We start from the raw sequence: 19,268 nt of genomic DNA on the forward strand, positions 1-19,268 counted from the left end.
CAGGGTGGTTGGCAGGCTGGACCCAGATAATTCTGGCTGTCGAGAGCAAAAGGAAGAATAAAGAGAAGCCGGTTATCTGTCATTGATTGGCTTCTCTGGGAAGCAGAGTCAGATTCGAGAGCCCTAAATGTCTCCTAGAGGATGCGCTTGGGATCACCACCGAGGGAAGGGAAGGCAGGAGCCCAGCATGGGGTGAAGGGAGACGTCCTAGTGATGGCGGGCCAACAGGGGCCTCAGCCAATCCCAGGGGGGCTCTGGAGTGAGAACGACCTATCAGACTTGCCCCAAGTTGGGTAAACATGGCCAAACCTTCATAGTCCCCGCTTCAGTCAGTCGCTGGATTTGGACAGCCCCAGGAATGACGTGACTTTGGGCCAAGGAGCTCCCTGCAGCTGAGACTATCTCTGATGGGACTGCTGGGGCTGAGGGCGGAGGGCAGTCCCCAGCAACACTGCCAGAGCCGGGCAACAAGTCATTTCCTGAAGGAGGGTCAGTACCTCTGCCCTTGGGCAAGTAGGAGAGATTAAACGATACCCATCCACCCACCCATCCAGCCATCTATCTTTTCATTTAACATTTATTAAACACGTATCAGGAGCCAGCCCACTGTGATAAGCGCCGGTGATAAAAAGGTGCAGATGGCATCGTCTAGTGGAGAGAGACACATCCATGAATAATTAGAACACAAAGTGGTCATTGATGAAATTGAGGCAAATGCCAAGAGTTATTAGAGCACATTGGAGGGTGGAACCGACTCTTTCCAGGGGCAATGAGTGAGTCCTGAAAGAGCTGATGAGGCAGGGAAAGGAGGGGCGGGAGCGGAGCATGAATAGGACAAGGCATCGCAAGGCAGAAGGAGGTCACGTGAGAGGCACAGTGGTCCGAGAGCACATGGGAGATTTGGGGAGAGTGTCAGTGTGCCCGGTGTGGGTGGGTCACTTGGTGGAAATCTGGCTGGAAGAGGAGGTTGGGGTGAGATCACCAGTGCTCCGGAGTCCACGCCAGTGGACTTTATCTCAGGAGTACTGGGAAGTCACTGATACTTTTGGAGCCAAGGACTGATATGAAAGTATCTACATTTTAGGAAGTCAAGCAGGGATGATAGGAGGGAGTGGTCACTGGAACCCCAAGGGAGTTATATATACACCATGCTCCCCAAGCCCCTATCATCTCTCTGAGCACAAGTCAGATTCCAACATAAGCGACCCTCTCTGATGTGAAGCTCAGTTCCTACACACAGGTTGCTCTGGTCCTGGGCACATGTAGTATTCCTCTGAGCAACTACTTATTCCCCCTACTTCCCAAAGACTTTTGTTTGTCATGCTCACATCCTGTGTTCTCATGGGTGAAATAAGCCCTGGGGATGGCCTGGGTCCCTGTGTGTGTACTGGCCTAATGTCATGTGACCTCAACCCAAGCCTTCACTGGACCCCCTTGTTCTGGTGCCACCCACATTCTTTTTACCTTCTTGAATGGGCATCCCAACCCAGGACAGGTTTTTGAGACTAGTGTCTTTTGTGTCATCAGCGACCCTAAGTTTCTCTAGGCTAGTGGGTTGCCATTCAAGGAATCTGCTTCCCCAGCTGAATAGTGAGCCCAAGAGAGCTAAGATCACCGGGATCCCTCTCCCTTCTCCCCTGCCCTTCTCTTTACAGGAAGCTATGCAGGTCACAGAGTGAATCCCATTCATGTAATTCCTGTCCAAGTGCCAGGCTGCCTGAAATCTGACCCACTAGGGACAATAGTTTCTTCATGTAAGGTCAGCCCAGCCAGCTCTGGACACTTAAGGATCACAGCCTGTATCTTGAGCAGAGTCATGTTCTGGGCACTGGAACAATAGCCTTCTATTCCGTGTGGGACTAGGATTGAAGTAGATGGTCTCTACGTGAAATAGACGGTCCTTCCAAGCTATGACAGCCAGGATGAATATTCCAACCTCTTTCTTTAGACCATGTTTACAGATGGGGTACAAACAGGGAAACTGTGGCTAGGAACATTCTTCTGATGCTCAGCCATCCTAGAGGTTTTAAGTACTCAGGCTTCTACTGCTCCCTGACAAAGTAACTAAAAGACAAATTTACACAAGGAGCACTGGACAAATGTCTGCCTAGGGCATGCCCCATGTTGTGGCTGGTACCTCCGAGGGGTCTGCCTGTAGGTGGTAAATATGTATGGATTCCTCAGAGGTCACAGATCCCAAGATTTGGTGACCCCCCTCCCCCCACAAGACTGAGGCTCTTTTGTTGCTCTGGTGGGTGGAGACCAAGTGTAGGAGGAAGCCTCAGGAAGCCAGTTTGCCTTCATCTCTCTCCCTAAAGTTTGTAAAAGCTGACCTGGAGGTCTCGGAAAGACCATGAGATCTGATGGAAAAACCCTACTGTTTCGGTTTTGTGAAGACTGAGGTAGGCTAAATGTTGAGAACCCCTTCCGCAGGAATTCTCTATGCTGTTCTTCTGGGGACTCCTTTGGGACTCCACGCTGTAGGTCTCCAGCTCAGAACAGTCACCGCAGATGTCACCACTTATCAAGGACTACTGTGTGCCAGACACCGCACTAAGTTCTTTGTAAGTTATATTTATTCCTCACAGAAGCCTTGCAAGGAATTATTTAGATGCCCATTTTGGGAAAATAGAGCCACCAAGAGGTTAGGTAACTTGCCCAAGGTCACATATTAAGTAGCAGAACTAGGAGAACCAGGATTCTAACCCACGTCTTCCTGACACCAAGCCCATGTTCTTTACCCTCCACTACATGACCTTAAACTTTGCCATATTGATGACAGCAGCTCTGGGTATCCAATAGCCACCTTGTACCACACAAGTCTGTGAAGAAGTCTAAGGAGAGTAGGCAAGGACAAGATCCCCTTTCTAATACCTTTCATCATATACTTGGGATGGCCACAGTCTCTCAGTCCCTTTGCATGGAAGTGGACAAAGGCAGAGTTGGTTCTACCAGCCAGAGAGCCTGGAACCTTGGGGCTGGTGGGCCTTGGTAGACTGGCCTTGGCACTGGAATCCAAGCTCCCAGAATTCTAAGCTTAGGGATAAGTAAGCTCCCATCAAATGACAAGTAAGGAAACCGACCCAGAAGGAAGAACAAATTACCCAAGGCCACAGAACTAGTTAGAAGCATTGTGTATGTGTCAGTGTGTGTGTGAGTGTGTGTGTGAGAGAGAGAGAGAGTGTGTGTGTGTGTGTGTGTGTGCACGCACACTCACACGTGTGTATACAAATGCATGTATGTGTGTGTGCTGGAGATGACAGTATAAGGGGTCTCCTAATTCCCAGGTCCTATGAATGAGTTCAGGAGAAGGCCGTGGAGTCCGTCTCTACCCAGAGGGGTGGACCATAAAAAAGGCTATTTTTAAAACATTTGTTTTGGTTTAACACAAGTAGTTTATTTCGGACAGGTGACTCCAAGAAGCGCCAATGTAGGAGTAGGGGATGAAGAGAAGGAAGCCAATACATGTTCATCACTGCTTTGACTGCTGGGCACTTCCAGGAGATGGTGTGGAATGTGCCTTGGGTTATTCCTCAAGGGAAGAGGAACCCCGGGGGGGTTATCCACCTGCCTCCATTACCATCTGCTGAGTACTGCTACTTGGGGGCCTCAGCTCCCCAGAACCTCTTCTCAAGCACACTCCAGCAATAAAAGAAAGCGAAGGGCTACTTTTAAATGCGTTTGTAGCCCCTAGTAGCTACCAGTTCTCTATAGAGTCTGGAAAACTTTTCAGGTGAAGAGGCTTGGGCATGAGGACCAAGGACAGTCTGTAGGAGAGATGGATGAGACTGAACGGTGCCCCCTGGAGGCCGGTTGTGATAGGAAAGGCAAGAGCTATTTCTGTGTGCCCTGCAGAAAGAATAGGGAAGTCCTACGACAGGAGTTGAAGTCCGTTCTTAAAAAGAATTTCTTGGTGATACTGGTGAAAAAGACTTATCAGACTTCTGGAGCCCATTCAGCTATGCACCTTGATTAGTGGCCATACAAGAAATGATGGAGCCAAGAAACTTGCACAAGGATGATTTCCTTAGAGGATTTGAGGCTCCTTATGGCTAGGGCCAGCCAAAGAGCTCTCCTTTATGGAGGCGATGAGGCCGGGGAGTGCTGGGAGGAGAGATGGAGATGGAGCCACAGGATTTCTCACCCACCCGTGGCTATTCTAGTACCAGAGACTCCGAAGTTGGGTGGAAGCAACAGGAAGAGGTCTCTTCTTTGGCATGATTTGGGGCACCTTCCGTGGAGGCAAAGCCTCAGAAGAAGCAAGCCCTAAGGTTACCCGGCTCTCCGACCAGGGCCACCCCACCTCTTGAGCACCTGCTCCTTATCTGTAAAAAAGGGAGATTGGAGGGCTGGACTAGAGGGCCTCAGGGTCCCTTCCCGTCCGGCTCTCCCGTCTCCGTCTGCTGTAGGGCCATCTCTACGGCCCTTGTCCTCCCTGCAGGTCAGTCATCATCAGGTGTGAACTGAGCACCTACCACTTGCCCAGTACTGAGTGGGGAGCAGGGATAAGCCGGACTACAGGCCCTGGCCTCTAGGGCAGGATGGATGTGGGGGAAAAAGAATTAATACTTACTGAGCAATGACTCTGTGCCAGGCAGTGTGCTAAACAGCTTACACATACTGACTCCTTTCCCCCTCACCATAAACTCATAGAGTAGGCAAGCGTAGCTCCACTAGACAGAGGAGAAAACCAGAGAGGGGCCCAGAGGAAAAGCAACTGAACTGAGGCTGGGTGGTGGTAGAGCTTGAATTTGAGCCCATGCTGTAGCCATAATGCTTCTCCCCCTGTGGACCAGGAAGGGACTCGCTAAGCACAGCTCCTAGTGTGCTTACAGAGGAAGTAGTTACAGCTAGAGTCACCTGGAAAGGCTTCATGGACAGGGGGCTTCACACTTGGCCTTGAGGGAGGGGCAGGACCTGCAGACCAGTCAGGGAGGGGGACGACCTAAGGGTGCTAGTTCTCCAGGATGGGCTGGGTGTGGGGGCACTAGCCTGCTTTGAGCAGGGAGGTGGACAGCAGCTACGGCCCAGCCTGCTGGTATTTCCATGGGAAGGAAGGAGGGGCCAGGAGTCAAATACAGTTGCTGCCCCAGACCCTGCAGGGCAAGCACCCTCCTCTTCATAGCCCCAGCCCCAAAGAGCTGACGTCCGTCCACCCAGCCGGAGGGGCTTCATGCCCAGATTATGCCTGTAAGGATCATTCCTTCCCCCACAGCTGCTGGGACGGTGTAAAGACGGAGCGGGTTCAGTGTAAACCAGCTTCTTTCCAGCTGCTTAAGCCACTGGTCCGGGAGCTAGATGACTGATAATGATGATCCTTAACACTGATATATAGGAGGGACCATGAGTCAGGCACTGTTCTGAGAACTTTAACTAACTCAGACCTTCCAACATCCCTATGAGGTAGGTACTATCATTGTGCCCATTTTATAGATGGGGAAACAGGTACGATGAGGTCGAATAGCCTATTGAGGTTCGCACAGCTGATAAGTCAGAGTCCAGATCCCAGCCCAGGTGGTCTGCTCTTCCCTACTGTGCCATACTGCTTCTAAGCACCACTGCTTCTTCCCTCTTCCTGGGCTACCCTTCTCAAATGTAGGTTCTCTCTCCTTGCCCGCAGCTCTCCCCTGCCAAGGCAGCCCCTCCCTAGAGGCGATGGCAGGAGGCATCCCCACGAGTCCCCACCGCCAGAAAGGCCCATCAGTGCCCCAAAGGCCAGGCCGGAGCGCCCAGTTTCTCTCCTCACCCCCGCACCCACATGCACCCTGTCCCGCTCTCCCCCAACCGAGCACCGTTGCCTTTTGTTCACAGCGATGGCTCCTGCACCCAGGCCGGTGGGGGCATGGAGGACTCCGTGGTGGCAGCGGCGGCGGTGGCAGCCGGCAGACCCAGTGCCCATGCCCCGAAGGCTCAAGCCCAGGAGCTGCAGCAGGAGGAGGAGCGGCCGGGGGCGGGGGGTGCCTCCCCGAGGGCTGGCTCCCACCGCGTGGCCTCCCCCGGCCGGCAGCAGCCTGCCCTGGCGACGGCGCTCTGCTCCCACGCCCCTAACGCCTCCGATTACGAGCTCTCCCTTGACCTAAAGAATAAACAGGTACCCAGGGCCTCCGAGGGGGGCGGGAAGGGTGGTGAGGGGGCCCTGCCTTCGGGGGCTATCCAGGGTACCAGGGATCTCCCCACTTGGGCCCACCTCTGTTGTAGGCACACTTCTTTCGCCACGACTTCTCCCAGATGGAGCTGTCTTCAGCCCTTCCCTGGAGCCCAGTTTGTCAGGAACCAGCCTCTCCATGGTAGGGGTCACACCTTTGCAATGCCAGTCCCCTCGGTACTGTATTCAGGGCCCTGTTCCTCTGGCCGTGAGCCAGAAGCTTAAACTGCCCCACCCCCAGACCTTGAGGCAGGTGGCCCACTGTTCTCTGGGGAAGAAGAGAGAGCCTCGCTTACGTGTCCATGCAAAGGACAAGCTCCGTGTGTAGGCACACACAGGTTAAAATGAGGTGCCAAGAGAATGGTCTCCTCCAAGGAGATTGAGGATTCGCTGGATTAACCAAAGCTCCCCTACTGGAGAACAAATCCCGTGTGTGTGTGTGTGTGTGTGTGTGTGTGTGTACTTAGGTGTATATGCTTAGAGAAAAACATCATGACTAGGTATTGGTTTTTTTTTTTTTTTAAGATTTTATTTATTTATTTGGCAGAGAGAGAGATCACAGGCAGGCAGAGAGAGAAGGGGAAGCAGGCTCCCCGCTGAGCAGAGAGCCTGATGCAGGGCTCGATCCCAGGACCCTGAGATCATGACCTGAACCGAAGGCAGAGGCTTAACCCACTGAGTCATCCAAGTGCCTCATGACTAGATATTGTTAAGAAAGAGCATTGAACTTGGAGTCGGAGACATGGGATCCAATCCTTGGTCTTGCTCTAGTTAACTCTGTGACTTTGGGAATGCCAGTTATGCACTCTGGGCACTGGTTTCTTCATCAGCAAAATTGGGCATTAGACCTTGAATCATCTCCAAGGTCCCTTCTAGCTCTACAGTGTGTAGGTTCTAAAGAAGCATTCTTTAACTCAATGGGCAAAGTCAGTCTTGGGAAGGATAGCTAGTAGGAAGATCACTAAGACTGAATCAGGCCATACCAACCTCACTTCTTTCCTTCTGCATCAAGGTCAGCTGTAGGTGGAACATCTGGCTGTCAGCAAAGTATTTAAAATATCCCCCATGATCGATATGTGGGCAAGAGAGGAAGCAGAGTAGATGACAATATAGTCAAGTGGGTTCTTTTCAAGCAGAATTCTTAAAAAAAAAAAAAAAGTTGGTTTTTCCATCAAGGCCAATTCCTGGGGGAGGTGAGTGGTATGCTGTCCTTGGTCCTGTTCTGTTCGATGGGTTTTGACAAGGCACTAATTTCTGATGACACAAAGCTGAAAGGGGACAGCAAATACCTCGGTGACAGAATCCAAGATTTTGTAAAAATCTTATCCAGACATAAAGATTTAAATGAAAAAGTCCAAATGAAATAGGGAAAAACATCTAAAGTTCTCTTAGCTTTGAAAAGCCCACAGCATTCATACAAGATGGGCAGGCTTGATCCTGGGAGAGAGACCTTAGGGCTTCCGTTGACTGTAAGTTCAAAAGGAGTCAATAACCAGGAAATCAGGTGCCAAAGTGAGTCCAGCAGCCTGCACAGAAGGGTAGATAAAGCCCCCTGGATAAGGAAGCAGCTGGCTAGAGCCCCACACTGGTTCCTGGTCAGGGCCTATCTGGAGCCCGTCCTTGATTCTTGGGGCTGAGTTTAAGAAGGAAGTAAGAATGCCAAGGATTCCAAGGTTCTCCCCAAGAAGAAAAGAGGATTGACTGGATTCATATGGAGAAATTGTAGACACGAAAACAAGTTTTAAATATGGAAGAGCTGGCATGTGAAAAGGGATTAGATATATTTTCTATCATTCCAGACAAAAATAGTGATACTAACGTAAGAAAGCTACAGGAAAGGAAGCTTCTAGCTCAATTAACAATTAGAGCTGTTAAAAATATAGAAGGCCTTGCTTGTGAGGTAGTGAGTTTGTGTTACTGGGAATGCCCAGGCAGGGGTTGGCAGACAGTCCATCTGGAACACTACAGTATGATGTGGGTGGTCAGTTGGCCCAGAGAAGACGTCTTCTCAGTTCCACATGACTGTGCTCCGTGAGGACAGAGACCATCTCCCATCCATCTTCGTACCGTTCCCCCAGCACCTAGCATAGGGTCTTGGACATAGGAAGAGCTCATTGAGTGAATAATATTTGGATAACTATGGTGTGAAAAGCAACAAGAGAGTGAGGTAACAAGAAGAAAATGGTCCCTACTGGCCCCCAAAGAGAGTGTAGTTCATTTTAAGGAGTATCGGGCCAATAAAACTGAGGGAAACCTGTGCTTCAACTTGGGCGGGAGAATTAGTTTAATTCTGAGCGACGATGGCAGATGGAGAGTTGCTCTGATCGGTATCATGGACCTTTTTATAGTGGACATCATTCTGATAGACGGTTCTGCATGTCGGACCAACAGGAGTGGGGTGGGAAAGGTGCGGGAGGGTTGGCAGAGGGTGCGACAGGAGCCTTTGTGTTGAGTGAACCCAGCCTCGGGGAACAGCCCACTCCCCTGGATTGAGTATCTGGGTCAAGCATAGACAGGAGGGAGGTAGGAAGAGGGCAAAAGTGAGGGGCTAGAGAAAAGTGATTAAAAATGCGGCACACATTCATAAGAGACTGAACCCAACTTCTGTCTCTTCTGCAAATGAACTGGGTGACCTCCGGCAAGCTGCTTAACTTCCCTGGGCCTCCATTGCCTCCTGTCTCTTTGGGGCTTTGTACATGCTGTTCCCTCTGCCTCTACCACTAACATTCATGCTCCCCTCCTCACTTGGCACTTGGCCTCAATTACTCTTTATTTTACTTTGAGACAGAATTGTGGTTCTCTTTCCTCCTCCTGGCAGCTTTCCCTGCCCTCCCAAGCCTGTGTTGGATGTCCCTTCTCTGTGACCCTCCCGCACCCAGCCATTCCCAGTCATAGCCCTTCAGTCCTATATCCTCATTCCCTGTTAATTTGACCACTCCTTGAAGGCAGGACGCATGACTTATTATTCATCATTATATCTCCAGTGCCTGACACAGTGCCTGGCATGAAGAAGATGCTCAGGGATGAAAAGGGGAAAATACTAAGTGAGCTGAAGAGGGAGAGGGGCATGAGACCTGGGGCCAGGACCTGGCTCTGCTTTGGGTTTCTTCGAGATCTAGGATATGGTATTCTGATTCTGTCAGTCCCACCAGTTGCACAAATACTGTAGCACTTGGACTGGAAGGATCTTGGACAGTCATTATCTCCCTAGCCCACCAACTGCTGGTCTTGCTCCATCAGCCAGTCCAGAATCCTAGGCAGTTTCTGTGGCTTCTCGCTCCTCCACATCTGCTCCAACCCAATCTCCACTGCTGCTACATCTTAACTATTTCTCCAATTCCCACCCTCTCCTGCCACCCCCACCACTCCCACCCCAGGGCAGGCCACCATCATCTCCTGCCTGAGCCCCTGGGCAGGGGAGGCCACACGTTCCCCTACTTGGAGCTGTGCTTCCTCCAAACTGATCTCCATGCTGCCACTGAGCCCTCTTGGAGAGCACATCTGATCACGGTATCTGTCTGAAAGCCTTGCATGGCTCCTCTCCATGTGCAGGACAAAGACTTCTCCAAGGTCTCCTACCACCAGACACAACTCCATCTCCTGCCCCGCTCCCAAGTGGGTTTCCAGCCATTCCCACTTGCCTTGCTCCAGACTTCTGTGCTATCGTTTGCCTCCGGGCCTTGACAGATTTTATTTCCTTTGCTAGGAATACTCCCCACTTGTCCCTCCAGCACACGTCACTGGGGAGATCTCTGCTCATACTCCGCATCTCAGCTCGGTATCCCTGAGCCTGGCTGTGTGCTTTCACGGAGTGCCCCTCTGATGACTCTGTGCCACCTGAGAGCTGTCCCACCCATAAAGGCAGGGACTATGCTGTTCTCAGGGCTGTCACGGAGTCGAGCAGACTGTGCACAGAACACCTTTGTAGCCTCTGTGGGGACTGAGCACTGCTCAGAGCTGTGTGTTAGATGATATACAGCTCTTGCCCACTTTTGCTTCCCAGCACCCCGCACAGTCCCTGGTGCCTGAGACATGCTTCACACTGGAGGAACACAGGAGTGAAAGAACAAACAAATGAATGAATTAAAGAACGAATGAATGAATGAACGAAAGAATGAATGAGTCCGCCCCCCGGACATCCCTGCCTCCCAGCCCCCAAGGCCTCTCCCCATACTCACACAGTGGGGAGGTCCTCCAGTCTGGCTTCTCCCGTCCTCTGTTCCCTCCGCCCTCAGCTCTGTCGCTTTATCTCACAGTGGTTCTTGAGGTTACAACCTCCGGGGACAAAGAACATGCAGGTCCTATTGGGGGGTCCTTTAGGAAAGTGCTGTGGGGAGGATGCATAGGGCAGCCGAGTGAGTTCCACATTCATCCTTGCTCTCGAGGGAGTTCGGATCCTGTTGTGTGCCTCTGCTGAGGAGGACCCTGTTGGAGCCCGTGTGGGATGTCCAAATGGCATGGTCTCTGTGCCATCCAAGCCAGGGGTCCATGTGGCAGCCAGACCTTGACCCCAAGGACAGCAGTCCTTTCTACAAGTGATCTCCCCTACCCGAGCCTTGGGGTCCAGCCTCATCCATGAGGTGATCACCCTCTCAAGGGGAGAGGTGGTTGATTATGTTTCCAACTCTCTGGTCTCAGTTTCCTCATTGAAGAAACAAGAGGTTATTCTGGAATATCTAACACTTGTTCTTCCTCTGAAGGTGAGAGTCCCACCATGGCCCTGGACAGCATCAGGGGCCAGCCTACAGATGACGGTGAAGGCAATGCCAGTCAAGGGTAGTCCTTCTGTCCACCTGCATCCAATTCAGGGAGCGCTATCGCACAGCTGCTATGTGCAAGGCCTGGGCCACTGTGCTACAAAAGACACAGTTCCAGGCCTCAGGGAGCTCGCTCCAGGGGTGGGCGCTGACATGTAGCGGGTACTAAGTAGCACTAACAGCCCTAATCTGGGCCAGATGAGGTTCTAAGCATTTCTTATGCATTATCTCCCCAGATCTGCAGGCTATCTCGGTGAGCTAGGGACTACTGCTACCCCCATTTGAGGAATGAGGGGACTGAGGCTTAGCCATAACAAGTAACTCACCCAAGGACACGTCCCTAAGTGTGTGTCCGCGGTCCAGCCAAGACTGGGACTCACAGTCTTTGATTTTATCCCAAGTCTTTCACAAGAGCAGCAAAGGGGTAGGTTCCAAGGAAGCGGTGGACGGTGTGCTGTGGGAGCACTGGTGACAGCGAGGAGCCCAATCTGGGGTTCAAAGCAGGCTCCCCACAGCAGCAGCTCTCCCTGAGGCAGTCTCTGTGACTGAGGAGGAGCAGAGTCATTAGTAGCCCCCAACCCTAGCTGGCTGGGGCCCAGAGAGGTTCCCAAGAGCATCCTTACTCCTAGGCAAGCCTCAGTGCCCTGTTGTGTCAAGCACTTTCGGTGTTTTGGACAGCGGACAGGGAGGTGGGAACACAGGGAAGACGCAGGGGTCCCATCCCAACAGGTGCCGGGCGCAGGCCAGCTTCCCCTGGGGGCCGCCATTAGCATCTCCGAGCTCCTCCCCGCTCCCACCCCTACTGTCTGCTCCTAAGCCTCCTGGAAACCTTCCCTTGCCAAGTTCTGCAGGCTCATTCCACGTAATGCTTAAACATTCTCAGCTGGGAAATCTTGGATCAGAGGAAATCCTCGCTCACATGTGAAAGCCACCCCCCACCTCGGGCTGGCTCCCTCCTTCCCCAGCACTGCCGCCCCCCCAGCTAGCTGCTCTTCCTCCCCCAGCCTGACTTGGTGGCCCTCTCTCTGCGGCCTTCCTCGGGCCCGGCTGCGGCAGCAACCTGAAAAGAGGGAGCATGTTCTAATTAACACTGAGAGGCTCATTAGACAGACAGAGCCCCCCAAGCCCCCCTCCACCACTTCTCCCGGCAGAAGCTGAGAGATTGCTCTCTTGGGAGGAGGCGAGGCTACAATTACCCATGATTCATGGGGTTTAGAGAGCAGTGAGCTGAGCTGCTCTTAGGCCGGTGGGCCCAGAGACCTTCCCTCCCTGGGCCCACCCCCCACTTTCCCCCACCCCCGTGTCCATCTCTTTTAGCTCTCTAATCTGGCACCGGTTAAGAAAAGAAAAGTGTTAGGGCGCTTGCGAGGACCTGGCTGGGTAGACAGAGCTGATCTGGGACACTGCCAAGTTCCCGAGCCCTGGTTGGGGGCGAAATAGTGGAGGGAAAGGGGAGAATGCAGCATTTGACTCCAAGCCCAGATCCGGAAGAGAGCCTAGATTTTTATTTTCCCTGGGATATAGGAGAGAGTTCAGTTTAGCTCCTGTCTGCAAAGATTTATTAAGCCCCAGCCATGGCTCCGGCTCGATGCTGGGCCCCAGGAATGTAGAGACATAATACCACCCTGTCTGTAAGGTACAGTCTGTGGGGCTACAGAGGGCAGGCCATAAAGGACGGGAAAGAAACAGTGGGGGACAGTGCAGGCGGGGTTTGCAGCAGGCACAAGGCTGGAATAAATGGGAGATGGTTGTGTTAAATGCGCTGGAACAAATGGAGAAGATCCAAAAATTGAATTCAAACACCACAGTGAGCAGTTGCTCCTTGCCAGGCTCTGTGCTGGGTGCTGGGCATGGATCAGAGGGCTCGAATAACTTCTGCTCTGTTCGAGTTGGGGTCGGTGGGGTGGAGAGAAGGATGGGTTAGATAAATATCCCAAAGGTGAGTGGAGAGAACTGAGCGTCAGAGAGAAGTAAGAAACAGCGTTCTCCATGGGCCCCTGAAACGGAGAGCTCCCCGTCGGGTTGGGGGACTGAGAAGGCTTCACAGAGGAAGCACATTGGAGGCAGGTCTCGAAGAAAGGGAAGAATGTTGCAGACTGAGTGACAAGGCTGAGCCAATGCTCAGGGCAGGAAAGCCTAGCGTGGGCTGGGGGAAGCGCAGGAGTCCAGCCAGTGTGTACGCAGGCTTGGCATAGGAGTAGAAGATGGGAGGGAGGCTGAGGCCAGATTGCTCAGGGTCGGAAGGCCAGCAGGAAACACTTCTACTTATTTTGGGTGATGCTCTCAAGCAACGCAAAGCCTGTGTTCACATCGGCTCTTCAAGAACCCTTGATCAGGGTCATGTAGGGTGGATGGTAGGTGTGAACAAGAAGCAGGAAGTCAGTGGGGAGGTTGCCAGAGGGTCCAAGTGGGGAGCCAAAGACAGCCTCACATGGCAACAGTAGGGTCAGGTTGATGCAAAAGGTATTGGGGTGGGGGTGCATGGAATAAAGGCTTTGAGGCTGACAAATGCAGAGGCCGGGGTGAAGGAGAACCCATGGTCAAATGCAAGTTTCCCAGCCTGAAGAATGTAACAGCCAAGGCTCTGTATGCAAAAAAAGAAGTCATCAAGAGCTGGTTTAGGGAGGTGGGGGAAGACAGGCGCTTTGTATAGGTGCACAGGGGGATCCGTGGGTTGTTGGAAATGCAAGTCTAGGATCAAGCCTAGGAATGGAAATTTGAGAGTCATTCCCATCATCATCATTGTCATCAAATAGTTACCACTTACTCTATACCTGTTATGTGCCAAGTGCTATACGAACAGTTCAAATCTCATAACAAGGTACAGGGTAAGCAGGATTAGTTTCATTTAACAGATAAGAAAGTGGAGAATCAGAGATGTTAGGAAACTTGCTCAAGGTCAACCAGCAGGGAAGAAGCAAATCTGGGCCTGAGTATCTCTCCTAAGGCTTGTTCATCAGTCCGTTAAAGTAGATTGAAGTTATGATAGGAAACAAGGTTCTCACATAAGAGGCGAGAAGACATTAGCCTGTAGATGTTGCCACAAAGGCTCTGCCTGAGACAGCTTCCCTCTTAATTAGTGCCTAATTATCAGTTACCAGAGGCTGCTCTGACGACGTCCAACATGGCAGTCACGGAATGTCCAGAAGGGCTCAGATGTGTCTGCAGAGTGGATGATGGCCCACATGGGACTCATAACCGATATGCGTAGGGGTTTCGCGGTCAGAATATAGGATGAAAGGGCTATGGAAGCAGGCAGACCAAGGTAGACTGGGTCGTGAGAGCTGAGGAGAGAGTCTCAAGGTGATAAACACACCAAGAACTGTGGAAAAGGGGGAGAGGGAGAGTGGAGGACGGACCATCAGCTGTCATGATTAAAGGTCTCTGGTGACCCTCCTGAGAGTCACTTTAGAAGACTGGTGGGAGCAGGAGGCAGACCCTGGGGAGTCGGCGCATACAGGGTTGGGTTGGCTGTTTGGCACTTGTTCATGGAAGGAGGCAGAGGGTATAGACTAGTCTTCCAAGAAGTCTGGTGACAAACAGAGAAAAAGAGCCTGGGCCAGTGCCCCAGAGCAGTGAAGTCAAGAGGAGGCATGTTTTAGCCTGGGGAGATCTGGGAGGGTCTGTAGGCAGGGGGAAAGGAGCCAGTGACACAGTAGAGTTCGAAAATGCAAGTGAAATACATCAGTTCCAGGAGAAGAAAGTTATGGGTTAGGTTACGGGGGTTTTTGAGAGTCACAAAGATAACTTTGCAATTAATTCTTTAATGTATTCAATAAATATCCACTGAAGTCCTACTGTGTGCTGGGTGCTCTCTAAGCACTGGGGATAAAGGAGTGAACATGGCAGAGTATGTGCATTCGTGGGGCTTACAGTCTAGTGGAGAACTTGATGGGAATAGATTCAAGATATTCAAAATCTGGTTTTCTTCTCTGCTTGGGTGACACTAGGACACTGGCTGGTAGAAGTCTCCTAGGCTTAGCTCAGCCTTCTGTCTCCAGGTAGGATGATACTGTGCTAGGGAAATGGACATCTTTCCCATTCTGGAAGCATTTCAGGCAATAGGGTTTCATACCTTCCTTCTGTTGCCAATAGCATCTCATAACCTAAAGAGAATGCTCTTGGGCCTAGCGTTTCCCTCAAAGCATAGGTAGGCCAGGTTATAAAGAAGTAAGAATTTCTGCCTGGTGTCTGTTTCTCCTGGTCCTCCAGACAGAAATTGATAGAAGGAGGCAATTAAGTGGTCACCTCCCCTCAGTTTGCACCTTGGAGGGCTCTCCTGCCTCGTTAAGGCCAATTGGCCATTCCAGGCCTCAGGGAACCTGCCAGAGTTCTGTGGGGACACTGAGCCGAGCCACAGTGATCTCTCCCCTCTGATGTGATTTCTGTGAAAGCAACAACGAAATGCCTCTGAGATATCAGGAGTTTCTCTTTCTCTGGAGATCCTGGGTACATGATGAAACCCTGTAGGCAACTGTCTGAACGTTCCAGGAGACAGAACTCAGACAGCCCGAGATTCCCGCCCCCCCTAGTGCGCACATCCGTATAATTCCCTTCCATGGGAAGTGCCGTGGGACTAGAGGGCATAATAAGGTATCCCTCCTGTGATTAGGTTACCACTCAGTTGACCTTAAGTGAATCAAAGGAAAATCACCCCAGGCGGCTTGACCTAATCAGGTGAACCCTTTAAAAGAAGGTGAAGTATCAGAGTCACTCTCCTGTTGGCCTCAAAGGGCCAAACTACCATGTGGCAGAGAACATTGGGTAGCTGTGACTAAGAGCCTCAGCCTTGGAATGTCAAGCAGCTGAACTCAGGATACCTACTGGCCACTCAAATCTTAGTGAGAGTCAGCTTACCCCCTATTTTCAGAGAGGACAGACAGACTGAGGAAGATAGAAAGCATAAGGCCACTAGGTCTGGGGATGGGGAAGGCCCTGAATGGTGAGACAGAAGAACCGAAGATAGGATTGATGTCATGCCATTTTACCCGGGATTGTCCCTGGGGGTTGGGGTTGTGCCTGTCAGTTTTCCTGGGCTAGAATAGGATGCCTCTGTTGGTCCGGGGGTAGGGGGGCACCCATGGGGAGGGAACCCAGCAGATCGCTGAGGTCGTGAGAGGCAGTCACTCCACCTGCAGTGGCTGGTGAGCCAATGTGGCTAAAGGTTATTGGCCACAGGGGGAAAGTCTCTCTGGTTCTTTTCTAAGAGGTTTCGATAAGGGAGAAAGAGTGAGAGCATTGCCACATGATGGGGAGAAATGGCCACAGCAGGAGGACAGAGCTGGAAGGAGGCGAGTAAGGGCCTAGAAGAAACACCGGTCCCTTGCCACAAGTTTTCCTGGGTTCACACTGCCCATGTGAGGTAGCATGTGCCCACCAGCCCCACCCAGCCCTGCCCTGATTGTACAGCTCCTGTTGTTGGGAACAGAGGTGGCCCAGATTATGAGGTACCCATAGTATGGGGCGCCCAAATTATGGTAGCCTGGAGGGACTCCCACTCTTAAAATATCCGTCCACCCACTCCTCTGTCCTCCATCTATTAGATTCACACTTATTGAGCATCTACTATGTGCCAGCCCTTGGGCTGGGTATCAGGAACACGTTGATCAATCCCCAGTCATCCCCTTATGATGATCCCAGGGTTGGGAATTTCCGCAATGCAGTGATGAGGAAGAAAGGTGAACGGGAGGAGCAGCATTATTTTTTAAACATTCCTGTTTAATTTTTAATTTGTTATTGTTTTAAATGTGCACACAAGTAGAAAGAATAGTGTAGTCAACTTTCAGATAACCACCCCCCAGTTCCAACAATTTTTGTTAATATTGTTTCCTCTAACGGTTCCAGTTTTTTTGATGGAGTATTTTAATACAAACTCAAGATCCCGTGTATTTCACCCATAAGGACTTCCATACAGATCTCTGATATGAACGCTTTAAAACAAACAGCTATCTGATCCCCAAATGCAACGCCCTGACCTCTGCCCGCTCCACCCCCCGCCCCCCGCAAATCGCCAACCGCTGGGAAGCCAGTCCTATATCCTACACATCTAGGAGTCTTGACAAGGATCTGGTATCCCAGGCCGTGACATGCTGGAGTTTCAGACTTTGGCCCTTTAGTCCCCCCCGCACCCCCTCCCTTCCCCCGCCCCAGGCCTCACCGCGCTCTTCCTCCTACCTGTTCTTGCCACAGATTGAAATGCTAGAACACAAGTACGGGGGCCACCTCGTGTCCCGGCGCGCCGCTTGCACCATCCAAACCGCCTTCCGCCAGTACCAGCTCAGCAAGAACTTCGAGAAGATCCGCAACTCGCTCCTGGAGAGCCGCCTGCCGCGACGGATCTCCCTGCGCAAAGTCCGCGCGCCCACTGCTGAGAGCCTGGCAGCGGAGAAGGCGCTCATGGAGGGCTACGGCCTCATGGGGCTGCCACTGGTGCGCTCGCCCTCCCTGCCGCCCACCTTCGCGGGCACGCTCACCGAGCTGGAGGACTCCTTCACCGAGCAGGTGCAGTCCCTGGCCAAGTCCATCGACGACGCGCTCAGCACCTGGAGCCTCAAGACCATGTGCTCCCTGCAGGAGAGCGGCGCCTACCAGCTCCACCAGGCCCTGCACGCGGGCACGGGGCCGCCGGGCCTAGAGGCCGAGATGCGGGAGCTCGACAGTGCCCGCCCCGCGCCCGCGCCAGGGGAAGAGACCGCCGAGGCCGCCGGCCTGCCCCAGGGCCACGGCAGTACCCTCATGATGGCTTTCCGGGACGTCACCGTGCAGATCGCCAACCAGAACATCTCTGTCTCCTCCGCCACGGCTCTGTCGGTTGCCAATTGTCTGGGCACACAGACCGCCCAGGCCCCGGCGGAGCCCGCGGCGGGCAAAGCCGAGCAGGAAGAGGCGCCGGGGCAGGAGGCCTCGGTGGCCACAACCGCGGCTCAGGGGGACGTGCCCGCCGAAAACACGGGCGCAGAGGCCGGAGCCAGCGGGGCCCCGAGCACCCACCCTCCTGGGGCTGTCGTGGAGGCGCTGGTGGAGGGGGCCGCGGTGGCGGCGGAGGCAGAGGTGGGGGAGGTGGGGAAAGGGACTGAGGCCGAAGCTGGCGACAACTCGGAGCCGCTGAGCAGCAGCAGCACGTCCACCAAGTCGGCCAAGTCGGGCTCGGAAGCGTCAGCCTCAGCCTCCAAGGAGGCCCTGCAGGCCATGATTCTGAGCCTGCCGCGCTACCACTGCGAGAACCCTGCCAGCTGCAAGTCGCCCACGCTCTCCACCGACACCCTGCGCAAACGGCTCTACCGCATCGGCCTCAACCTTTTCAACATGTGAGTGAGCACCGATTCGAGAGCTCTGGGGAGACCCGGGAAGCTCTTGGTCGGCGGGGAAGGGACAGGGGCTACAATGACAGGTGAGCAGGGTATGGGTTGATTTCCCGCATCATCCCAGCGCCCTGCCTGGTGACATTTGTGCGGCACCTGCTCCTGGAGGTGCTGGGTAGGGGTGCACGTTTTCTTTTTAATGGTTCACAAATTTATGTTCAGGATTAGGGACAAAACAACACATCAAGGCCATGCTTTCAACACTATTCCTGCTTACTAGGGCTTGAAAAGCGAGGGAATTGAAAAGAAAATGCAGTATTAAGTAATAGTCCAGGTCGTATGAGGATTGAGCCGAAATCCTTCAGGCAGACGGGAAGCCAGGGAAACAGCACCGTCTCAGGGGGATGACGTCAGGGAGGGAGCACGGAGGAAAAGGAGGAAAGGCAAGGGAGGGCCTGGGTGGGTGAGAAGGAAGAGAAGGAGCACAAGGAATCCAGGTAAAAGGCAGGAGAGGGGCGGGGATAAAGGGGGCGACAAGGACGCAGAGGTGGCACAGAAGAGAACAGGAGAAGGAAAGCAGGAAAATGAACAAGGGTTTTGGTTCAGAGTCCCCAGCCAGAGCCCCAGCCAGAACTGTCCTTGCAACTAGAATGTAGAGAGCCGGGGGCCAGCAGTGTACACGCACCCCTCGCGTGGAAACCCCATCTCCACCCTCCGTTCACCCCTTCCTTCAGAGCCCCGAGCCAGGAGATTGAACATCTCTCCCAGCCACGTGTCCCTTCACTTATTCACTCAACTGTTACTTATTGAATGCCGGGCACGTTGACCATGGAGATGAGCAGGACACATGCCCTGGTCTCCAGAAACTTCTATTCCAGGGAGGAACAGCTACTGTTCCCGGCTCACCTTACATAAAACATCTGCAAACTTCCTAACAATATCTATTATGCCATTTTACAGAAAAGAAGCAGGCTCACACAAGTAAGGCAAGTTGTGCGCTCACACTCACGCAGACCCTGGGATCCCTCAAAACAGTGGTTCTCAAACTCTCTGTAGTAAAGGACC

General features: G+C 52.6%; 1 protein-coding gene across 6 annotated transcripts in view; it reads left to right on the top strand.

Annotated features, from left to right (window-relative positions):
• IQSEC3 (IQ motif and Sec7 domain ArfGEF 3) overlaps positions 1–19,268 on the top strand; it is a 100,889-nt gene that overhangs the window by 47,016 nt on the left and 34,605 nt on the right. For all 6 annotated transcript variants that reach the window (XM_045071606.1, XM_045071607.1, XM_045071608.1 and 3 more), the window contains exons 3-4: positions 5,812–6,091; positions 17,092–18,209. In XM_045071606.1, the coding sequence (XP_044927541.1) occupies positions 5,812–6,091; positions 17,092–18,209 (1,398 nt within the window). The remainder of the gene's footprint in view (positions 1–5,811; positions 6,092–17,091; positions 18,210–19,268) is intronic.

This window comes from Mustela putorius, unplaced genomic scaffold, assembly GCF_011764305.1.
Source record: "Mustela putorius furo isolate JIRA1106 unplaced genomic scaffold, ASM1176430v1.1 tig00003988_pilon_pilon_pilon, whole genome shotgun sequence".
Lineage (NCBI taxonomy): Eukaryota > Metazoa > Chordata > Mammalia > Carnivora > Mustelidae > Mustela > Mustela putorius.